The following is a 17,612-nucleotide window of genomic DNA, read 5'->3' as shown; positions in this document are numbered from 1 at the left end:
GTCTTGACAAGCAGAGCCCCAAGCCTCCCAGCTAAACCTCCATCTGGACCTGGAAACCAGGTGTTCCTCTGCCTCTCCAGCCCTTTACACCAACCTAACAAGACTCTTCCAAGCATGCCAAAGAGACCAAGCTTCACACAAAACATGGGAGAGAAGACAGCACTACCACCCCTGCATCTGAAACACAAAGGGGAGCGCTCTCACTGCATGGAGTGAAACATCTGCACCCAATTCCCTCTCCTTTGAGCAGGAAGGGTCTTGAATGTCCTGCCACATATAAGGGCATGTGGAACATCATCTGCTTAAGAAAAAAAACAACAATAATCAGGTAGAAAACAGTGTGAATCAAGATAAAGTTCGTTCACTATGTGTGAAGTATCTCATCTTCATCGAGACAAAGAATCAAGAAAGCCCCTTCCTTCTCAGTTACTCACTCCCTAAGTAACACCCTCAGGGTTAGCGCAAGCCTGCCTCTGGTCCTCACCAGGGATACAATGGGACAGCACACATTGACACAGCATAAAAGTACATTCCGCAAAAGAGAGAGAGGAGAAAGTAGGGGTTCACCAGAACTTCCAAGATTTCCAAACTATTACTTCTAAATTCCCACTCCAATCAATGGTCAGCTTCAATGGAGGTTTTATTTGGCATGTTTTCAGCACATCACTCCCCCTTTGCTGACTTATTTCACATATTTGACTTCAACAGATAAAACTTCACCTATCGATCTCACCTCCTCAAACCATAAAGGATTTTTCAAAGTAGCAAAGAGCAACCAACATGACGGTAACTATGGTGAGCTGTCAGTAAAGCAGTAAATACTAAAAAAGAATCACCACGTGGTAAGATTTTACACATCAAAAAACGTAACTTATCTATTACACATACTTGGAAGATCTTTGAATCCAAGTATAAAATTTTTTCAAAAGGGGAAAAAGAAAAAAAGTCTGCTTCAGACCTGGAATCTGCAAAGCCTGTCCTGTGCAAGAGAATAAATACGTTCTCTGTCAACAGGAGTCAGCATACGTGGTTACGCCTGTAGTATCTAAAATGAGAACTACCACAGACATTTCTGCCTCATGTGATTTGCGATAGGACAATTACACCATTTAATATCAGTGCAACCACTCTCACTTTTCCAAGTTGCTAAAACCCACTCATTTAAACAGCAGTTTTTTCCAAAATACCACTCGCACAGAGCCTTCTGTTAAAATATTAGGGTTCAATTTATATGGGAGTATTTAAAAAAAAATCCCAGCATTCAACATTCAAGAACAGATTTTTTTCAAGCTTTCTACTAGTTTGTTACTGACAAGGAGGGGGGAAAAAAAGTTACTTTCTAAAGCCAGCATTTTGCAAAAAGATCTGAAAACACTGCTGCAAAACTAAGGAGCCTTCTACAGTACTAGCGGTCTTCCGCAAGGGCCTTTTTAGACATCCTTCTCGTATGCACACCGTGCTTCATCTGGATGAGATTACGTTTTGCGCAGCCTATAAAGATGCAGGATCCAATAATGGATCATTAAAGGTAACAATGGTAAAAGGTGTGAGAACTACAGCCGCTGAAACGCTGCCAGACCCCTCATTTCTGGGCTACTGCGGCACAGTTTCCAGGCGAAGTTCCCCCCCCCCCCTCCACAGGTTGTCTGTCACCTCCTCTCCGCTAACGAGTCCCCACCGGTGCGAGGAAGGCTGCCCGGCTCGCCCAGCTCGGACCGAGCCCTCCCGGCACAGCCCGGCAGGTGATTCCCGAGGCGTTCGCGCTGCGGGAGGGGCACTCAGGTGCCCGCGGTTACCGGCGGTTACCCAGGGCCGCCCGCCCGCTTGCGGAGGTGCGCAGTGGCCTCTGCTGGTGCGCCCGCCACCGCCCGCACCGTCCCGCTCCCACCAGCGGCACCGGCCGCCGCCGCCGCCCCCCCCGGCGGCCACGCGCCCCCTCAGCACTCCCACCGCCCCCTCACACCCCGGGCCCGCCGCGCCCCCCGTTCCTCGCGCCGCCGCCGGGCTCCGGCCCCGCTCCTTACCTGTGAGGAGGCTCTGTGAGCCGCTGCGAGCGGCGGCACCGGCCGGCTCCGGCTGCCCGAGGAGAAGGGCGATCCAGAGGGAGCTGAGGAGCCGTCGGGCTCTCCCCGCCGCCATCTCTCCGCTCCCCGCGCCCGGCAGCCGGGCACCCAGCGGCAGCCCCTCCCCCGGGGGGCTCCTCCTGCCTTCCCTGCCTGCCGGCCGGGGCGCGCTCCCCCGCTCCTCCGCCGCCGGGCTGCGCCCCTACGGCACCCCCGAGGAGGCGGCCCTCAGCCAGGCGGCGGGGCTCGGCCAGCGAGGCGGACGGGCGGGAGCGGCCAGGCTCACTCCATCGCGGGCCGGTCCCAGCGCCGGGCTCCGCCGCTCCCTCGCACGGAGCCAGAGGGGCGCTCGCCGTGCGCTCCTCCCCTCGCGCCCTCACCGCCCCCGCCCCGCCCCCCCCCCGCCCCGCGCGCAGGCGCATGCGCCCGCGCGCTCCTCCCTCCCCCCGCCCGCCGCCGACCCCCGCGCCAGGTGTGCGCGCGCCCGGCTGCCCGCCACCGCGCCTGCGCGCGAGCGTGCGCCGCGCCCCCGCTCGCGGGGAAGGGCGGCACGAGGCGGCAGCGGCGGGGCGGGGCGAGACACACACCCCATCCCCCCCCACGTTTTCGGGCCGGCACCGTCGGACCCCCGGGGCCGCTGAACGTTGCAGGGCGACACCGCTTCCCCCTCGGGCTGGCGCCGCCGAACCCCTCAGGGCGGCACCGCTCTGCCCTCAGGCCGGTGCTGCCGAATTCCATCAGGGTGACACCGTTCCCCCCTCAAGCCGGCGCCGCCGAACCCCTCGGGGCCGCACTGCTCCCCCCTGAGGCCCGCGCCGCCGAACGCCTCAGGCTGGTACCGCTCCCGCCTCAGGGCGGCACCGCCGAACCCCTGAGGCCGGCACTGCTCCCCCTTCAGGCCGGTGCCGCCGAGCCCCTCAGGCCGACGCCGCTCCCCCTTCAGGCCGACGCGGCCCCCTCAGCCCTGAGGGGCGCCCCGCGGGGGGGGGGGGAGGCGGCACGGCGGGCCCCGGGAGACGGTGCGGGGCCAAACTCTGCGTCTCGGCGGCACTTCGCTCCTGACGCTCCTCCCGCCGGTGTCAGAGCGCTGCGATAAAGTTACGTCTTTGAGTGAAATAAACTTTTATTTTCCCCCCTCTGAGCCAAAGCCCGGCGTGACTGCAAAAGCTGCACGTGTGGCGTGCACGAAGACGTGCCAAAACAAATTAAAAAGCGCCAATCTGGTTATCCTTGCGCATTCGGCGAGTCGGGGGAGTAGCTGCGAAGCGAGGAGTCGCTGCGCTGTGTGTCGCTGGAATCCGGCAGGGAGATGCGGCAGTCCTGCCTCCAGAGCTACCGAGAGAACAGAAATCACACTAATCGTGTAAAAATAACTTGCAGAAACTTGGTTTCTTTGGGGGGGGGGATGGTTAGGACACCTCTGCTGCTCAATTTGGGATGTCGACTTTCGTAACAGGCATGTTTCTCAACAAACCAAAGGATAAATAGATGTGAAGAAAAGACCAAACATACTTTGAAAAGGCAAATGAAATGTATTTTCATCCTCCTGGGGGTAATTAGTTTTATACAGCATTTGCCATTCAAATCCAAATCATTTGAATGCTGCATGGTTACCAGGCGGTTTTAGTTGTACTGTTGGATCCCGTATCCTTACAAAGGACACAATAAGAGCTATAAATATACATTCCTCCTTCATTAATCATATGAAGTCTACCCTTATATTTTTTTGTATCTCAGCTTGTTGCCCACTAAACTGTGTTTTTACAATGTGCACGTTATCCTTGCTCATTTTATGATTGACTAATTGAATTGTCTCTTTCAGTACATAAATCACGGAGCGCCAGGGCTCAAGAAGTGGTAACCATGAGATAACCGTACCCCTGGGGCACCACGAGATGGGAAAGACGGGTACATGCCCAAAAACATGTGTTTGTATCGCAAAATGTTTTAAAACTAGCTTAAAATAATTTGTTCCAGAAAGAAACGGGGTTTTACAGCGGGAAGTGACACTTCTGCTAAGGAGTTGAGGACTAATTTCAGGAAAGTTTACTTTGATAACCTCTGTGCATGTGGCAAAGGTGTCCCTCTTGCTGTAGGCACCTCTGTCTTCCCATGAAATTATCCCTTAACCAGCGGGATTTGCAGATTTGCTTGTTTAGAGGCTTTTCAGCGAGGCAGACACCGACACATTTTGCAGCACACCAGAACGCAGGTGTGCGTTTTGCTGTACATAGGGATGCAGAGACGTGCGTGACTAATTAAACGTTGACGTGACTACAAAGTCTCAGCCAATACAGGTGTCTGAAGTGTTTCTCATCATGAAACTTGCTTCATTATTTTACAATTTTGTTCGGTGTTTCTGTCAGGAAACAGGGGGTTTGTCCTCCACTAAAAATATCCCGGAGCCTTTTGGCAATGATGAATAATTACCTCCCCAGAAGGATGTTTGGGTTTCTCCGTATTACACTTGCCGAGTTACGCTGATATCTGATCTGCCAGAAGGACTACCAGCTACAAACTGTAATTTATACTGAAAATGGAAGCACTGATTAAAAGGCAGGACTGGTAGTATAACTCCTATTAAAGCTGGTTAGCAATTCCCGTCATAAAATCCTACCTCCAGTCACTTTTAATAGTGCCAGACTAACCACTGTGCTGAAATTTAAGCATCCTAAGTTCATACCTTGGGTTAAATTATAAACATTTATTCTTTCGTTTCTTCTGTCAGGGTTCTTGGAGTCTGAAAAGGAGAATGGTCACTTCGTCAGAGGTGTTCCCTCCAAACCTGCCATGAAAAACCCTACTGAAAATTCCGCTTGTGCTCAGCGGGGGCTTAGCAGCGCTCCCCAGTGTGGTTCTCCAGCGGTTCCATCCTCCCCCAGCACCTCACAGCCCCAGGCTGTGGGAGTCGGAGCTGGACCTGTAGTTCCAGTTCCCGGCTGCTCTGGACCATGCCAAGTCTGAAGGTAGGAAGGGCGAGCGGGGAACCTGTCCTTCCAGTCGTCTCGGGCAACACGAGCGGGAAGCTCCTTGAATAACACGTGGTGAGGACAAGAACTGGATCGGGGCAGAGTATGTTGGCAGGCACAGAGGGTCTGGAGAAAGACAGGTTCTCCGGGACGGTGAACGGGAACGGGGAGTTGGAAGGGGAAACTGGGACTGCCTGGAGGGAGGGATAAAGCAAAGCTCATAAGCAAGAGTCTGGAAGCCAGCCTATTGGAAGAAGACTTGAAAACAGGCTGGGAATGGGGGAAAATTGCCAGGAAAATGACATGTTGGGGCTATCAACACCAGTACAATCTCTGGCTAAGGGCTGAAGGAGAACTCGCTGGGCAAAAGGGATCAGACAGGTGAGCTGGAGCAGGGAGAGGGAGGAGGATGTGCGACCCCAAGGCTGAGTGTGGGATGCAGCAAGGGCAACGGGAAGAGGGAATTCACTAGAAACAGTGGTATAGAAATGGGATTGACAGGGACTGAGGAAGGGAGGCAGGGCAGGAAGGCCGAGGATTTAGGAAGGGGAGTGAAGACCACCTGGAAATCTCTCACATCTTTACTGGCAGCTCCAGCAAAGGGCTTCAGCCCCAGGACTCCTGTGGGACACAAAGCACAGTGCTTAAGCAGAGACTTCACAGCAATGCACTAATTGTGTAGTCTTCCCTTCCTAGGTGCCTGATTTGACATTTTGATTTGCAGAAGTGAAGAGCACTTGCAGATATATCTGCAGTAAATAAGAACTTACTCGACTTCTGACTAAATTATATGCTTTGCCATGTTATATCTTCTGACAAAATCAGGCCATGAGTATTTCTAATTGGTTATCTAAAATTAAAAGATATTTTTTACTATTCTGTCTGTATGCCTAAGTTTCTCATCTGTTAAATAAGGGTAACGCCAGTTCTCGCAACACTGTTGAGAAAATAAATTAGAGTTTGTGCAGCACTTGGATACCATAGTGATGAGTACCATGGAAAAGCCCAGGAGGAAATGAATAAATCTGTCTTCAGAACAATATTTGAATAGTGTGCAGTAAATAAAGCATGGGCCACATAGTGAACAGCGAGGAGAAAATAAAATTATTACTTAGTGAGCACAGTCTATTCTGTACAATGAGTGAGGCCGGGAACCTGTCGAAAGAACAGCGTGTGATCTAATTACAATTAAATAGTGTATCATAATGCAAATGCACAAAAGGGACAAATTACAGTTGCACAGGCCACCTTCATGTCGGCATTTCTAAACTTTTAAACTCTTGAATTAAAAAAAACCCAACACCTTTAGGCTGCAAACATGTAATATACATGTATGAATGATTCCCTCGCCCTTTAATAGCTGGAGACAATAAATTTACCTCATCTACCTCAGCCACTGCTACATGGTTGAGTAGAAAAAGTGTTTTTTCTCCTCTTGGAGATATCTCAGCCTTACAGCCAAGATTTAATGCTGTCATTCACACATTGACGTTGTACAGTTCTGAATTCAAAATTTACCTTCGTTGGGAGTCTGTGCGTGCGCACTGGAGACAGACAGTTCTCTCCAGAGAGGGACCCAGAGGAGGACCTTAATTGCAGTGATTAAAATTTTATCTTTTGCTTGAGGTGCTTCATATTTCAAACCAGCCTACTGGTTTTTGGTGCAGAAGCAAGGTCATGGAACAACGACCGCTTCACGGGTCTTTTGCGACTCCTCAGTCCCGGCCAATGCTGAGCCTTTCTGACTCCTGCTGAGATTTGGAGCCGCTTCAGAGCTGCTGTAAATTGCACTGTGTTATCTGTGGCCCACAAGAAGAGTGATGAAATTAGGATTCGACTGCTCAGTGGCACTCTGGTTGTGTCTGTTTTTCTGATCATGATTTCTCTATTGCTTAGCAGGATGTGAGGTGACACTGAATCGTTACACCAATTTATTGTTATCTAGAGAATTTCCCATTACTGGGCATCCTCTAGCAGCTGGTTAAGGCAATTTTGGGATAAAAAGGGGCTGCAGCGCAAATAAAGAGCTGTCTCATTGAGTTTAAGAGGTACAGCTATGAGATAGCTTCGGTTTAATCTGCTGCGCTGCCTCCCTTGTGTACGAGGTATCGGCTGCACCCACAGACCTTCTGGCAATGGTGACCTGTCTGGTTATTCCTGCACAGGTCTCCATACTGATTCCAGCACCCCAGTGCCCAGCCAGGTAGGCTGTCTTCCATCATTCAGTAGGGACTAGTTTTTAATTTTTTTTTATTTTCATAGTTATTGGTCACAAATGCGGTTTTGAAAACTGCTCTGAGGTTAAAAGTCATCCCCGCCTGACTGTGCAGAGCAAATCCTAGGTTAACGGGCCGTTTGCCAGAAACCCTCTAACCCCAGCACATATTTATGTCATTCCTGATGTCAACAGCTAGACAATTCCAGCTCCTCACTGGAGTCAGGGAGGGTCATAAATGGAGGCAGACCTTCCAATAACTAAAGTTAGTTCCCTGGGAAGTCTGAGAGAAAGATGGAGCTCCTTCGCTTGAGTCAGTGTTTAACGGACTCTGAAATACGAGCGGAGCGGTTGGTGTGAAATGCTTTTAAAAGCTTCAGTTGCTGAGTGGAGGGAGCTTTTGAGGTCTAATCCAATGTTTGTTTATTTAGGGATTTCAGAGGTAGATAGAGGGAACCTAGAATCCAAAACACAGGGTTTACCAAATCCAGTCCGCACTTTAAAGGAAAAGAATAATTTATTTGTTATTGGAACGTGCATAATAATGTGGGATGTGGCTGTCTGGGCATTCAGAAGGAGGGAAATCCAGGTAACCCCCAAGGGGAAAGCCTGGTGTTATTGCAGTCAATGGGATTTTTGCCATCCAAGTAACCAGAGTGAGATTTCATCTCTGGAAGCCTGTCATGGGATGACACTGTGCCACAGGCATTCACAGTGTTATCAGGGACACTTAGTTTGGTATTTTTCTCTCTGTTTTGGTTGTTGCCGTATAGTCTTTGTTCTCAGGTGGGATCATCACTGGAGACACACTGAAAATCGAGTCTCCATTCTTCTTCCCCACTGGCAATGCCCTCACTTTTCCAGTGTCCCGCTTCTCGCTGAGGTACCATAACTCCTCTCTGGGCTGAAAGACTTTTTGCACACCCAGTGAGAGAAGAGACAGATGGTCCGTGCCCTCTCGCGTGAACAGGATCAGCCTCCTCTGCAGCTTAAAAATCCAAGTAAGCCAGACGAGGATTCCAGGTGGTGTTTATCCCAAAGCATTTCCAACAATCCCACAAGAATGTTAATTACTGACACCAACAATCTTGTTCTCATTCACATAATGTGAGTGCCTAAAGGTCTTACCTGAGGTTGGGTCCTATTGTACTAGACTAGTGTAGGATCGCACAATAAAAGCAAGTCCTTTCCCCAGAGAGGTGATAGTCTAGAAGGCCGGCCTGGCAGGAAGCTGGAAGGAAAGCAGAACCACGGAAAGGTGGTGTGAGTCACCAAAGGTAGCGCAGCAGGTCCCCATCGCGTATCTCCTCACTCCTGTTCTTCAGTGCTATGTAAACACTACCACATTTTCTCCTGGTACCTGTGCCAGCGGAGGCAGAGAAGTGAGACTGCAGCAGACTGAGAGCAAATCAAAACAGAGAGGAAAAAAGTGGAGAGGAGGAGAGCTAAAAACAAAAGGAAGAGAACTGATACCAAGCACACAGAAACAGTCATTTGCCTCTGGGCTTGGGGAATCAAAGAAACAATCTTAGACCAGCAAAAGAGGATGGCTGGAAAATATACAGCCCATTGCCCCTTGGCACGTGACAGTTGCTCCCCATTTCCCACACACACACAGAGCCCGCAACCCTGCGCCCACAGGACAGAAGAGGCTGAGGCACGCTCCCCGTGGCTACGCAGCACTGTCACCTCTCTCCAGCTCTGGGACCCCTCCACTGGTCAGGGGGCTGCTCAGCTGCGCTTGTGGAGGCCTGGAAGTGGGAAGAAAAAGCCACGTTACCTGCATGATCAGACGGAGTTAGGTGAGCAGGTCTCAAGCATAAAACTTGGGACTAGATAGATTTGACTGTTGTCTCAACACGTACAAGTCGCACAAGTGTCCCTGGCTGCTGGCGGTCAGACGTGGCTGGCTTGTTTCTCTTGCTACTATTTTAGGTGTTTAGAAGTGAATATACACATAGAATGATTCCAGGAACCCCTGTTTGAAAACAGTGGCTAAAGTGTCCCTCTGCTTTAAATGGCAGAAACTGGAGGCACAGAGTAGTTTTAGAACCTTGTGACAGAACAGTAAATACGAATAAAATTACCTTAATCCACTTATTTAACAGTTCAAAAACAGTGGCACCCGTCATCACTATGATGTAGTGAAGACAGGGACAATGATCTGCAGAAATGGGAAATACTACTGACATTGGACAATAGGTCGGGATGTGGACGGAGTCCTGTTTGCTGTGTCTTGTTCATGCCCTTCTCAGGCAGCCCTTTAAAGTTACAGTTTTGGATCTGCTTCCTTTTGCTGCAATGCTCCTCAAAACCTCATCACCCTTTCAAATGCTGTGAAGGAATTTCCTATACATATTAATGGATTTTTCGTGGAACAGATACTGGACTTCTTAATTTTTACTATGTCATCTGAAAAAGGAACAAGCTGAAACAGCTGTAAAATTAAACCTTTCAGCGCAGATCTTCAGGTTCACATATCAGATGCTTTGAAGACTTTACTGTGCGGTTTTAGACGTAAATTCATCTATGCATAAAAGCGCACAGTTCTAATTTGACTCTATCCAATAAGTTAAACATCTTGATACCTATGCCATAAAGCAGCAGATCCAAGACCTCGTTTAGACGTGGTTTCCACTCCCCAAGCTCATAAGGTGCCACTGAAGGAGCCCTGGAGGACTTCTCTTTTGCCAGTCACCTCCTGCCACATGATCTCTGCACCGTGACCATGGTGTCCCTCAAAGCCCCTTCCTGCCAAGGGGGTCATGCTGCAGCCCCTGGGCACGCTGCAGAGGTCCAGACAAGACCTTGGTCACATTGTTCTCAGAGGAGCACGCAGAGGTCTCCGAAAGAGAGCAACAACAGCGATGCAGCCCTGATTTGCTAAGGAGAGCAACAAGCTTCTGTTCCCAGTAGTTTCTAGTTTGAAAGCAGAGCTACGCCTTGAATCATTCTGCATAAATTTTATTTTTAAATCATTTCTAGTCTCTTGCAAATTTTAAGCATCTTCAAAACCAGGTCAAATTTGCCAGTGTTTCTTCCTAGTTTTCAGCTGTCCAACTTCTTAGCTCCATTCGTGCTGTCTAAATCTTTCTCAGATGCAGGACTGAGCAATTTGGAGACACAAGGACAGTTTAAAAAAAAAAGAATATATTTTGTGCTGAGGAATGGTACTCCGCTGACAGCTCATAAAACGTGGGTAGCCTTCAAATAGGTAAAGTGTTTTACTCACTAACGCTGTCAATCTGGCACTTTTCACACACATTAATTTTACTTTCTTTTTTTGTTTAAACATCCCTTCAGGGCAACAGTTCTGGAAAAACACCACCATTCTGCCACCTTTCCATGCTCCTCTCAGGGGACCGGTGATCAAAGCTGGGAGAGCAAAACATGCAACTCCAATGGGTTATGAAATGCGGGTGATCACACCGTGAACCCTTGTATCTTCCTGACAGGTAACGCTGCACATTAAGCACATCAGGATGTATATACATTTGCTGTCACAATGCGGTTTTATCACATATTTTTATTTCCTTAATACCTGAATGGCAGCTTTAGAAATCAAATCACAGCCTGAGTGCTCCTGGCTGCAGCCCCCTGACTGGGCCACTAAATCAGACTAATTGAAACAACAAATATGCCCAAATGGCAGTTCCTTAGGAAAATGTCGCCCTTACAACACACCGCTTTTACTCCTAACCTAACTTGACTGGACTTATTGACTGCTTGGTATTTCTGCTACTGCATTTGAAGTTTATTGATTCTAAGAAATATGAAATGAGTTTCAAAGAGGTCAGAATGTGACTTTGTGTCCAGGGGAGATACAGAGACATTCGGAGATACTAAACAGAGCCGAGGGAACTGCAGGAAACTGAAGGTTGCCAGTTCATACCAGCAGAGATCAGTGGGTTTTGAAAATCACTGGCCATTGAGCAGCCTGTCCCAAAAAGAGGTGAAGGTGCAAATCCACCTTCTAGCAAACAGGTACCACCACATTGTAAATGCTACCCAGGCTCTCGATCACCTCCTCCCCCTCCAGTAATACACATTCTTTTCTGGGGGGATGCTCTTAGAAGGACCAAAGGTTGAAATGGCATCTCCTCCTCCAGTGTAGCGGAGGCACATGCTGGCAGGGAAATCAGAGAGGAAAATACTCATGCTATACAGGCAGTGGACATTTTGGGTAAAAGCAAGATGCCTTCACATCCCCAAAAGAATTCAGCTAAAAAGGATCACTACCAAAAACTGGAGAGCTGTTTGGGACAAATTTACATTGCTAAAAATGGGGAATTGGTAGAGAAAAAGGTGAAGGCTATCAGAAGTACCCTTCATTTCTGGAAGTACAGAAGTGTATGCATTCAACAAGAAATCAATTTCTCAAAAAGACTCTCATTTCATGTTCAAAAACCTACAGTGAGGGCTGAGAAGAAATTGAGGTTTATGTCTATATCATCTGGAATGAACATTTACATTCTATGAAGAAACGAAATGGCATTTTTCAGATGCGAGCCCTCTGAGGCAGGTAACAAAAAAGATATATTTGACAGAGGAAGAAAAGCTTTCTCACAAATCTAATGTTTTTCTAGCCCCAAATGGCTGCAATCTGCCTCTGAAACCCTCTTTCAGGCTGATGCTTCCTTCACAATCTGTTAGTTTTGTCTAAACCATCCTCTCAAATGGTCATCCAGCTTTTTCCTTCTGACCTCTGGCCCTGGATACTCACCAGGTATCAGGCAGCGCTCATCTGCTCTGTCTGGGGTTGTCGTTGCAGCATCTGCAGTGAGCCAGGTCATGCTAGGAAGTACTGCTTTTGGAGAAGGCAACGTAGGGGAAGACAAGGAATAGTATTACTGACATGCTTTTATGTTTACTGCTACCTCTGCTGTTAACGTGTGTTTTTACTAAAGAGCAGAGCTCGTGTATTATGCTTAGCTTAAAAAGCACCAGTGAAGACATCGGGAAACGAAACCCCACATAACACTCCTATTCTCTTTTTCTTTTTTTTTTTTTTTAAGTATTGCATCCAACTTCTGGCAAATGCAGTAGTCCATGGGGCATGGTGCCCCCAGAAGGCTCCTGAAGAAGCACATGCTGTGCACAGGCTTCTGCTGCAGGAAGCGAGCAGCGAGAGCTCCGACACCGAGCGAGGCAAATACCTCACTGTGAGCAATTGCCAAAGCAGAAAGATGAAGTTAGTCTTATTCCTGGCTACAGCCAGCTATGCATGAAAGGTTTTACTAATTTTCAGTTGACGCAGGGGAACGATGCCTACCATGCTAGAAGTGACAAATCTATGAAATCTTGCGCTTCACCTAAAAATGACAGATATGACGTATGTGAAGGAGGACTAAGCACCGAAAGCTCTGTGATTCTCTAACCTGAATAGCTTATTTGCAGTGCTGAAAGGCTAACTGAACTCAGACAAGAGATCAGGTCCTGACTGGGTTTTGGAACAAACCACTCAAAAGTAGATTTTTTTTTTACTCACAATTAACACGGGCATCGATGAGTCCAGTGCTGGATCTGTTGCACCGCAGCAGCTGATTTGGAGACCACCTTGCAAACTGCGGGTCTGAGGCCAGTGAACCAATCTGTTAAAACAGCACTGGAAAGTCACCGTGTCTACGGTAAAGCCGACAGAGAGATCCAATAATCCAAAAGTCTACAGCAGAAGGGAGCAGGGTAGAGATCTGTAGTGTTCAGAAGCGGCCGGCAAAAAACCCGCGCAAACCCTGCAATGGAACAGAGCAGTGGAGCAACAGAAACCAGTTCCCACCTTTGGGAAAAGACATGGTACCTCAAGTGATGGATGATATCAAGCACGTGCGAATGCCAACACAGCCGTCAGTGTGGAGAAAACCCCCCTCCGGAGTACTTCATGGGCCAGGGCAGGGTGGGGTGACACTGTAGCAGAGGGTGAGCAAACCACGGCCTGAAAGATAAATTGGTATTAATGGCCCCTCAAAAACAGCTGCAAGCAGACTCTTGAAATTGGGTAGTGAGAGAAACTGCTCTACGTCAGCACTTACAGGGGGGATCTTCACTCTGACCAAAGGAATCCAGTGTTAAATTTATGGGGAAACAACAGACGGCAAAAGAGACGGTCTGAAAAATTAGCAGAGTACATAGTTGTGTTGAAAAGCCTTGTTCACATTAGAACACCTTCCCCGGGGTACCTGAACAAGAGAATGAGGATTTAAAAAAAAATAGGGAAGCCTGCACAGGGTGCTGGGTAAACCCGAATAGAGCGCACCCACCTTAAAGCTCATCTCCTCTATCAAAGTGATACGTGGAGTATAGCAGACACGAGAGGCAGGGGTGGTGAAAAGGCTCACAGCTCTGTGAAAGATAAGAGGAAATGCAGAACTGACAGCAAGTGGACACTCACGGGTCACCAGAGAAAGGGGGAAAAATGCAACCCTTTGTGATTACAGTTAAGTACAAATAAATATGTAGTAAAAGAACTTTTTCTGTTTCCTGCAAGGAGTAAAGTTGGGGGGGAAATGGCCTTGCCAAATATTTTTCTCTGCTGGAGGCATCAGCAGGGTTCTGACAGGCACGTTAGGAAAACAGACCATACGTTGTGCATATTCAACAGCCCCGATGGGAGACATAATTTTCTCAGGCTGCCATTTGGGTTGTGTTTGGCACTTGAACTGTTTCTTGGGCTTTGATACCCTAGGATCTGTGTAGATGATGTTTTGTTCTGCGGGAAAAGAGGAGAAGCACATGACCAGAAGCTCTGATCAGCTTTTGAAAGGCCCAGACCAGCAGAGCTCAACCAACAAAATTCCTTTGTAATGGAAATGCCATACCTAGGCATGAAATGAGAAAAGCAATGTGTACAAGCAGATTACAATAAGATTGAAGTCATCCCCAGTATTCCTGCCCCAGCAGAAAAGGATGCAAAGTTGAGATACCTTTGAGCAGTGAACTGTCTACCCAATTTAGCTGCCCGAGCAATCAATGACAGATCTTTATGTGCAAGAGCGTTCAGGAGACCTAACATACAGATCTTCACAGCGAAACTGAAAGGAGCTAATGAATAGCCCCAGATAATGAGAATTAAGTGCAGAACTGGACATAGATCTTTACAGACCAATGCTGACCGAGCCGAATGCTCTCCTTGCACTCTCACTCGTGCTTATGACCCTAGTGAGGCATAAAGATTAATGCTTATACAAAAAGCATTTGCTTTGTACTTTTTGTAAAGCATTTGTAGGCTGCCTAGTTGAATGTTTCGTCTGGTTTCAATTAGAGAGTGTATTAATCTTTACTTACAGTCTTAGCTGGGTGTCATTTTGCTCTGGACAATTCAAGCTACTCTCCCCTGTCCCATTCCAGAGGAGACTGAGTGACACCTTTCTCTTCTTACCTCTGTGATTGCTAGGAAGTTAATTAATAGTAAGTCAGACTCTGTTTACACTCCAAATTGACCAGCTCTATTCATGTCAGTGGGGTTGCCCTGTTTGCAATGCAGTTTGAAACCCTCTGGTGCCCCGAACTCTGGAGAGGTAATGACTGTTATTCTGAGTTAGCACACAAATCACTGGGCAGGCAGGAGATGTTGAAAAGTCATGCAAATTCTCTTTGTTCCCAGGAGGCGCAGCATAAGTGGCCTCACAGGAGCTTAAGGAGGCGTTTCAAGGCTATCCTTGAACATGGAAGGCTTCCTGGGGCATCACAAATGCCAAAAAAACTTCTTTCTTTAACTATTTTGCTATGTACGGCTGCTGTGGTGCGCAAAGGGGACACCAAAGGGTAAACCCTCTGCCAGGAAGGCAAGCACTTCAGTAAGCCGAATACACTAAACTGCCCAAAAGAGCCCAGCTGCACAGGCCAGGTCACTGTGTAGGTAGCGAGTCTCTGAAGATGTCTACACTGACAGAACGCCTAGAGGGCCAGCATCTTCCTGTTTGACTCCACTCACTTTCTTCATTAGGCTTCTGGAATCATAGAATCCTCAAATCATCACACAGCAACAGGAAAAAGCTGGCTCCCTTTGGAGAAATATCGCTGTAGTGCAGAAGTGGATAATGTGTATTTTCCACCAAGGCCTATCTAATATTAGGAATGGCGCCCCAACCCTTACTCTGTCCCCACAGAAGCTACGGGCAATGTACTAGGGATCATTCGGCCTCGTCTAGAAAAGGTAAAAAGACATGCGTTTACTTTGAGGACTGGACTGGACATGGTGTTTTGCAGTCATGCACAGGGGACCTACCAGCACAGATGGGCAGGCCAGTGGAAGCACAGCTACTGCTCTCCTCCACCACACCAGTTCATTTTGACCCAAATATTCTAGGGAGAAATCGCAGACACGGTCTGGCCAGCAGGTCAGCATCAGGAAAGGTCTGTCTGGCAAAATATACCCCCAAGTGCCTTTGAGAAGCCACGGGAAGAAGAAACACTGAAAACAAAGTCTGCAGTTCACAGACAGCTCCTGCAGCAGGGAAAGCTGAGAGCAGGTTTTTCAGGATCATAACGTTGGACAAAGGTGCCTAAATTCTGTGCAAATTTCACTTCAGATGTCTGCTTGGATCTAGCCTTAAATCTGCCTTTATTCCCGTGGAGAAGAGCAATATTTCCATGGTGTTTCACAGTGACACTGTTAAACTCAGTAATCCCTCTTCAAGACCTAGGGGTGGAAGGTCCCAGAGAAAAAAAGCTTTTATTTTACAACTAAAAGTAAGGTAAAAGAGACATCAAATATCAGAGTCAGCCTGAAGGCACGGAGAGGATTCAGAGAGATGCAAAATGCTTGAGAAAGGTAAATCTCAGGCTGAAGGGCTGCAGCTGATCTCGGGCCCCTCCCCTCAGCGGACACGGCTGCCTCAGCCCTGCGCAGCTCCACACGTTGTTCCTCGAGCGAGGTCTCTTGGCTCCAGTTTCTCCGAGGTGCCTTGCTATAATGGAAGCTAAAGATCATTAAAATCTTCCAGAGGACAACCATGAGATCCAGCCAACATTCCTCCCTTCAATAAATAAAACAGTTGCTAGCATAGGCGGCTCTGTGAATTATTGCAGAGCACATAAAAGTCCCTGTATTTGCCTACACAATCACTGCGCTCCCCAGATCCAACTCATTACTGTGCTTAGCGAAGCGCTTTGAACTGCCTCAAGCATGAAAAGCACCATATAAGAACAAATTTTATTCTCATAAAAAGGTATTAAGGCAAGTTAGAGGCACTATTGACGCACACGATATGTTATAATTGGCAAATGTTCACAAAGGCAAAATCCAGCTTTGTGCATGGAGCTGGAGGGTACCTGTGTGCACACCGCGTCTGTCTGCGTGCATCCTCTCCTCTGCCCTGCAGCGCACCCAGCTCCCACAGACAAACTGGCTGCTGGGGAGCCGCCACTTCCTAAACACAGCCCTTTTGTTCAGGACGAGCAGCAGGGCTCTGCTTGACCTGATTTTAAAGGGAGACGTGAACCCCGCTGGCTCATATCTGGTGTTACTCAGCCCCACCTCGGTCTTTCCTCACCCATCGTTCCCCCACAGTCATTTCGGTCGCTGTCGCAACACAACCGGCCACCCCCAGGGATCTCAGCTGCATCCCCGCACCTCGACTGAAGCATGTGCCACCCTTCCCACAGCGCGGCTGTGACCTGCAGCACCCTCTGTTGTTCCCTGCCTGGAGTTCACCCAGCTCCTCCTACCTACCAGGACTCTTCTTTTCCCGTTTCATTTACTGTTGTCCAAAAAGCTACCAGGGCACCACTGTTATTCCAGTCTGTCCTGGTCTGGACTCTCATTCCCTGCTTGCTAGTCTTGCCAAATTTGTTTACTTCCAACACATTATCTGTGAAACGGAAAGATGCTATAGGTATAGGACTGAGATAGCTGAAGTCCTTCTTACTAGGAATAGCTGGAATTCAAATAGCTTCTAGTAACCCAGAAGTCCCAGAAAATAAATATTTGGAAGTGTCAGGTCATTCATCTAAAGGAAAGTCTTTATATCAGTGCTGTGCTTAAGGATGTTATCAGAGAAGCCAGGAATGTTCTTGGGGTTGGAGGGTAGCAGGCAGGACATTTTTTGCAGGCCGACACAAAAATGTTGGATTGTCCGAAGCCAATGTCACATCCCAGAGGGACATCAGAGTCAGCACTTTCACTGCCGTCATTACCAGCAACCAAGATAAATACATTAAATATTAATGGGAATATTGAGAAATAACAAAAACTAATAGAGAAACCACAGTGGTATGTGCTCGCAGGCACATGTGCGAGCACGTGTGGGCAGTCTGTCCAATGGGCTCATGTGATCATCCAACATCCTGGCTCACAACCTACATTCAGTCCCTGAAACTTTCCAAGGTCTTGAATTCCTTTTCTACAAAAGAAGCCTCACGGTCCAT

General features: G+C 48.2%; 1 protein-coding gene and 1 long non-coding RNA gene across 16 annotated transcripts in view; both read right to left on the bottom strand.

Moving 5' to 3' along the window:
- NEO1 (neogenin 1) overlaps nucleotides 1-2,450 on the bottom strand; it is a 210,849-nt gene extending 208,399 nt beyond the window's left edge. For 11 of the 14 annotated variants that reach the window (XM_074601900.1, XM_074601912.1, XM_074601901.1 and 8 more), the window contains exon 1: nucleotides 2,025-2,289. In XM_074601900.1, the coding sequence (XP_074458001.1) occupies nucleotides 2,025-2,139 (115 nt within the window). In that variant the 5' untranslated portion in view covers nucleotides 2,140-2,289. Of the gene's footprint in view, nucleotides 1-2,024 lie in introns of all 14 variants that reach the window. The other 3 variants (XM_074601904.1, XM_074601913.1, XM_074601902.1) reach the window with 2 other exon arrangements.
- A 5,930-nt stretch (nucleotides 2,451-8,380) lies between these two features.
- On the bottom strand, nucleotides 8,381-12,803 carry LOC141748875 (uncharacterized). 2 transcript variants are annotated; one of them, XR_012589125.1, is made up of 4 exons: nucleotides 12,736-12,803; nucleotides 11,971-12,054; nucleotides 8,937-8,998; nucleotides 8,381-8,478 (listed from the first exon to the last, which is right to left on the bottom strand). It is a non-coding gene; the product is annotated as an uncharacterized LOC141748875 (long non-coding RNA). The 2 variants fall into 2 exon arrangements; XR_012589124.1 differs by lacking the exon at nucleotides 12,736-12,803 and having other exon boundaries at nucleotides 11,971-12,595.
- Between the last annotated feature and the right edge of the window lie 4,809 nt (nucleotides 12,804-17,612).

The sequence above is a fragment of the Larus michahellis genome, chromosome 9 (assembly GCF_964199755.1).
Source record: "Larus michahellis chromosome 9, bLarMic1.1, whole genome shotgun sequence".
In the NCBI taxonomy this organism is placed as follows: domain Eukaryota; kingdom Metazoa; phylum Chordata; class Aves; order Charadriiformes; family Laridae; genus Larus; species Larus michahellis.
Note: the sequence above shows the minus strand (reverse complement) of the source record. Positions and strands in the feature narration are given on the sequence as shown.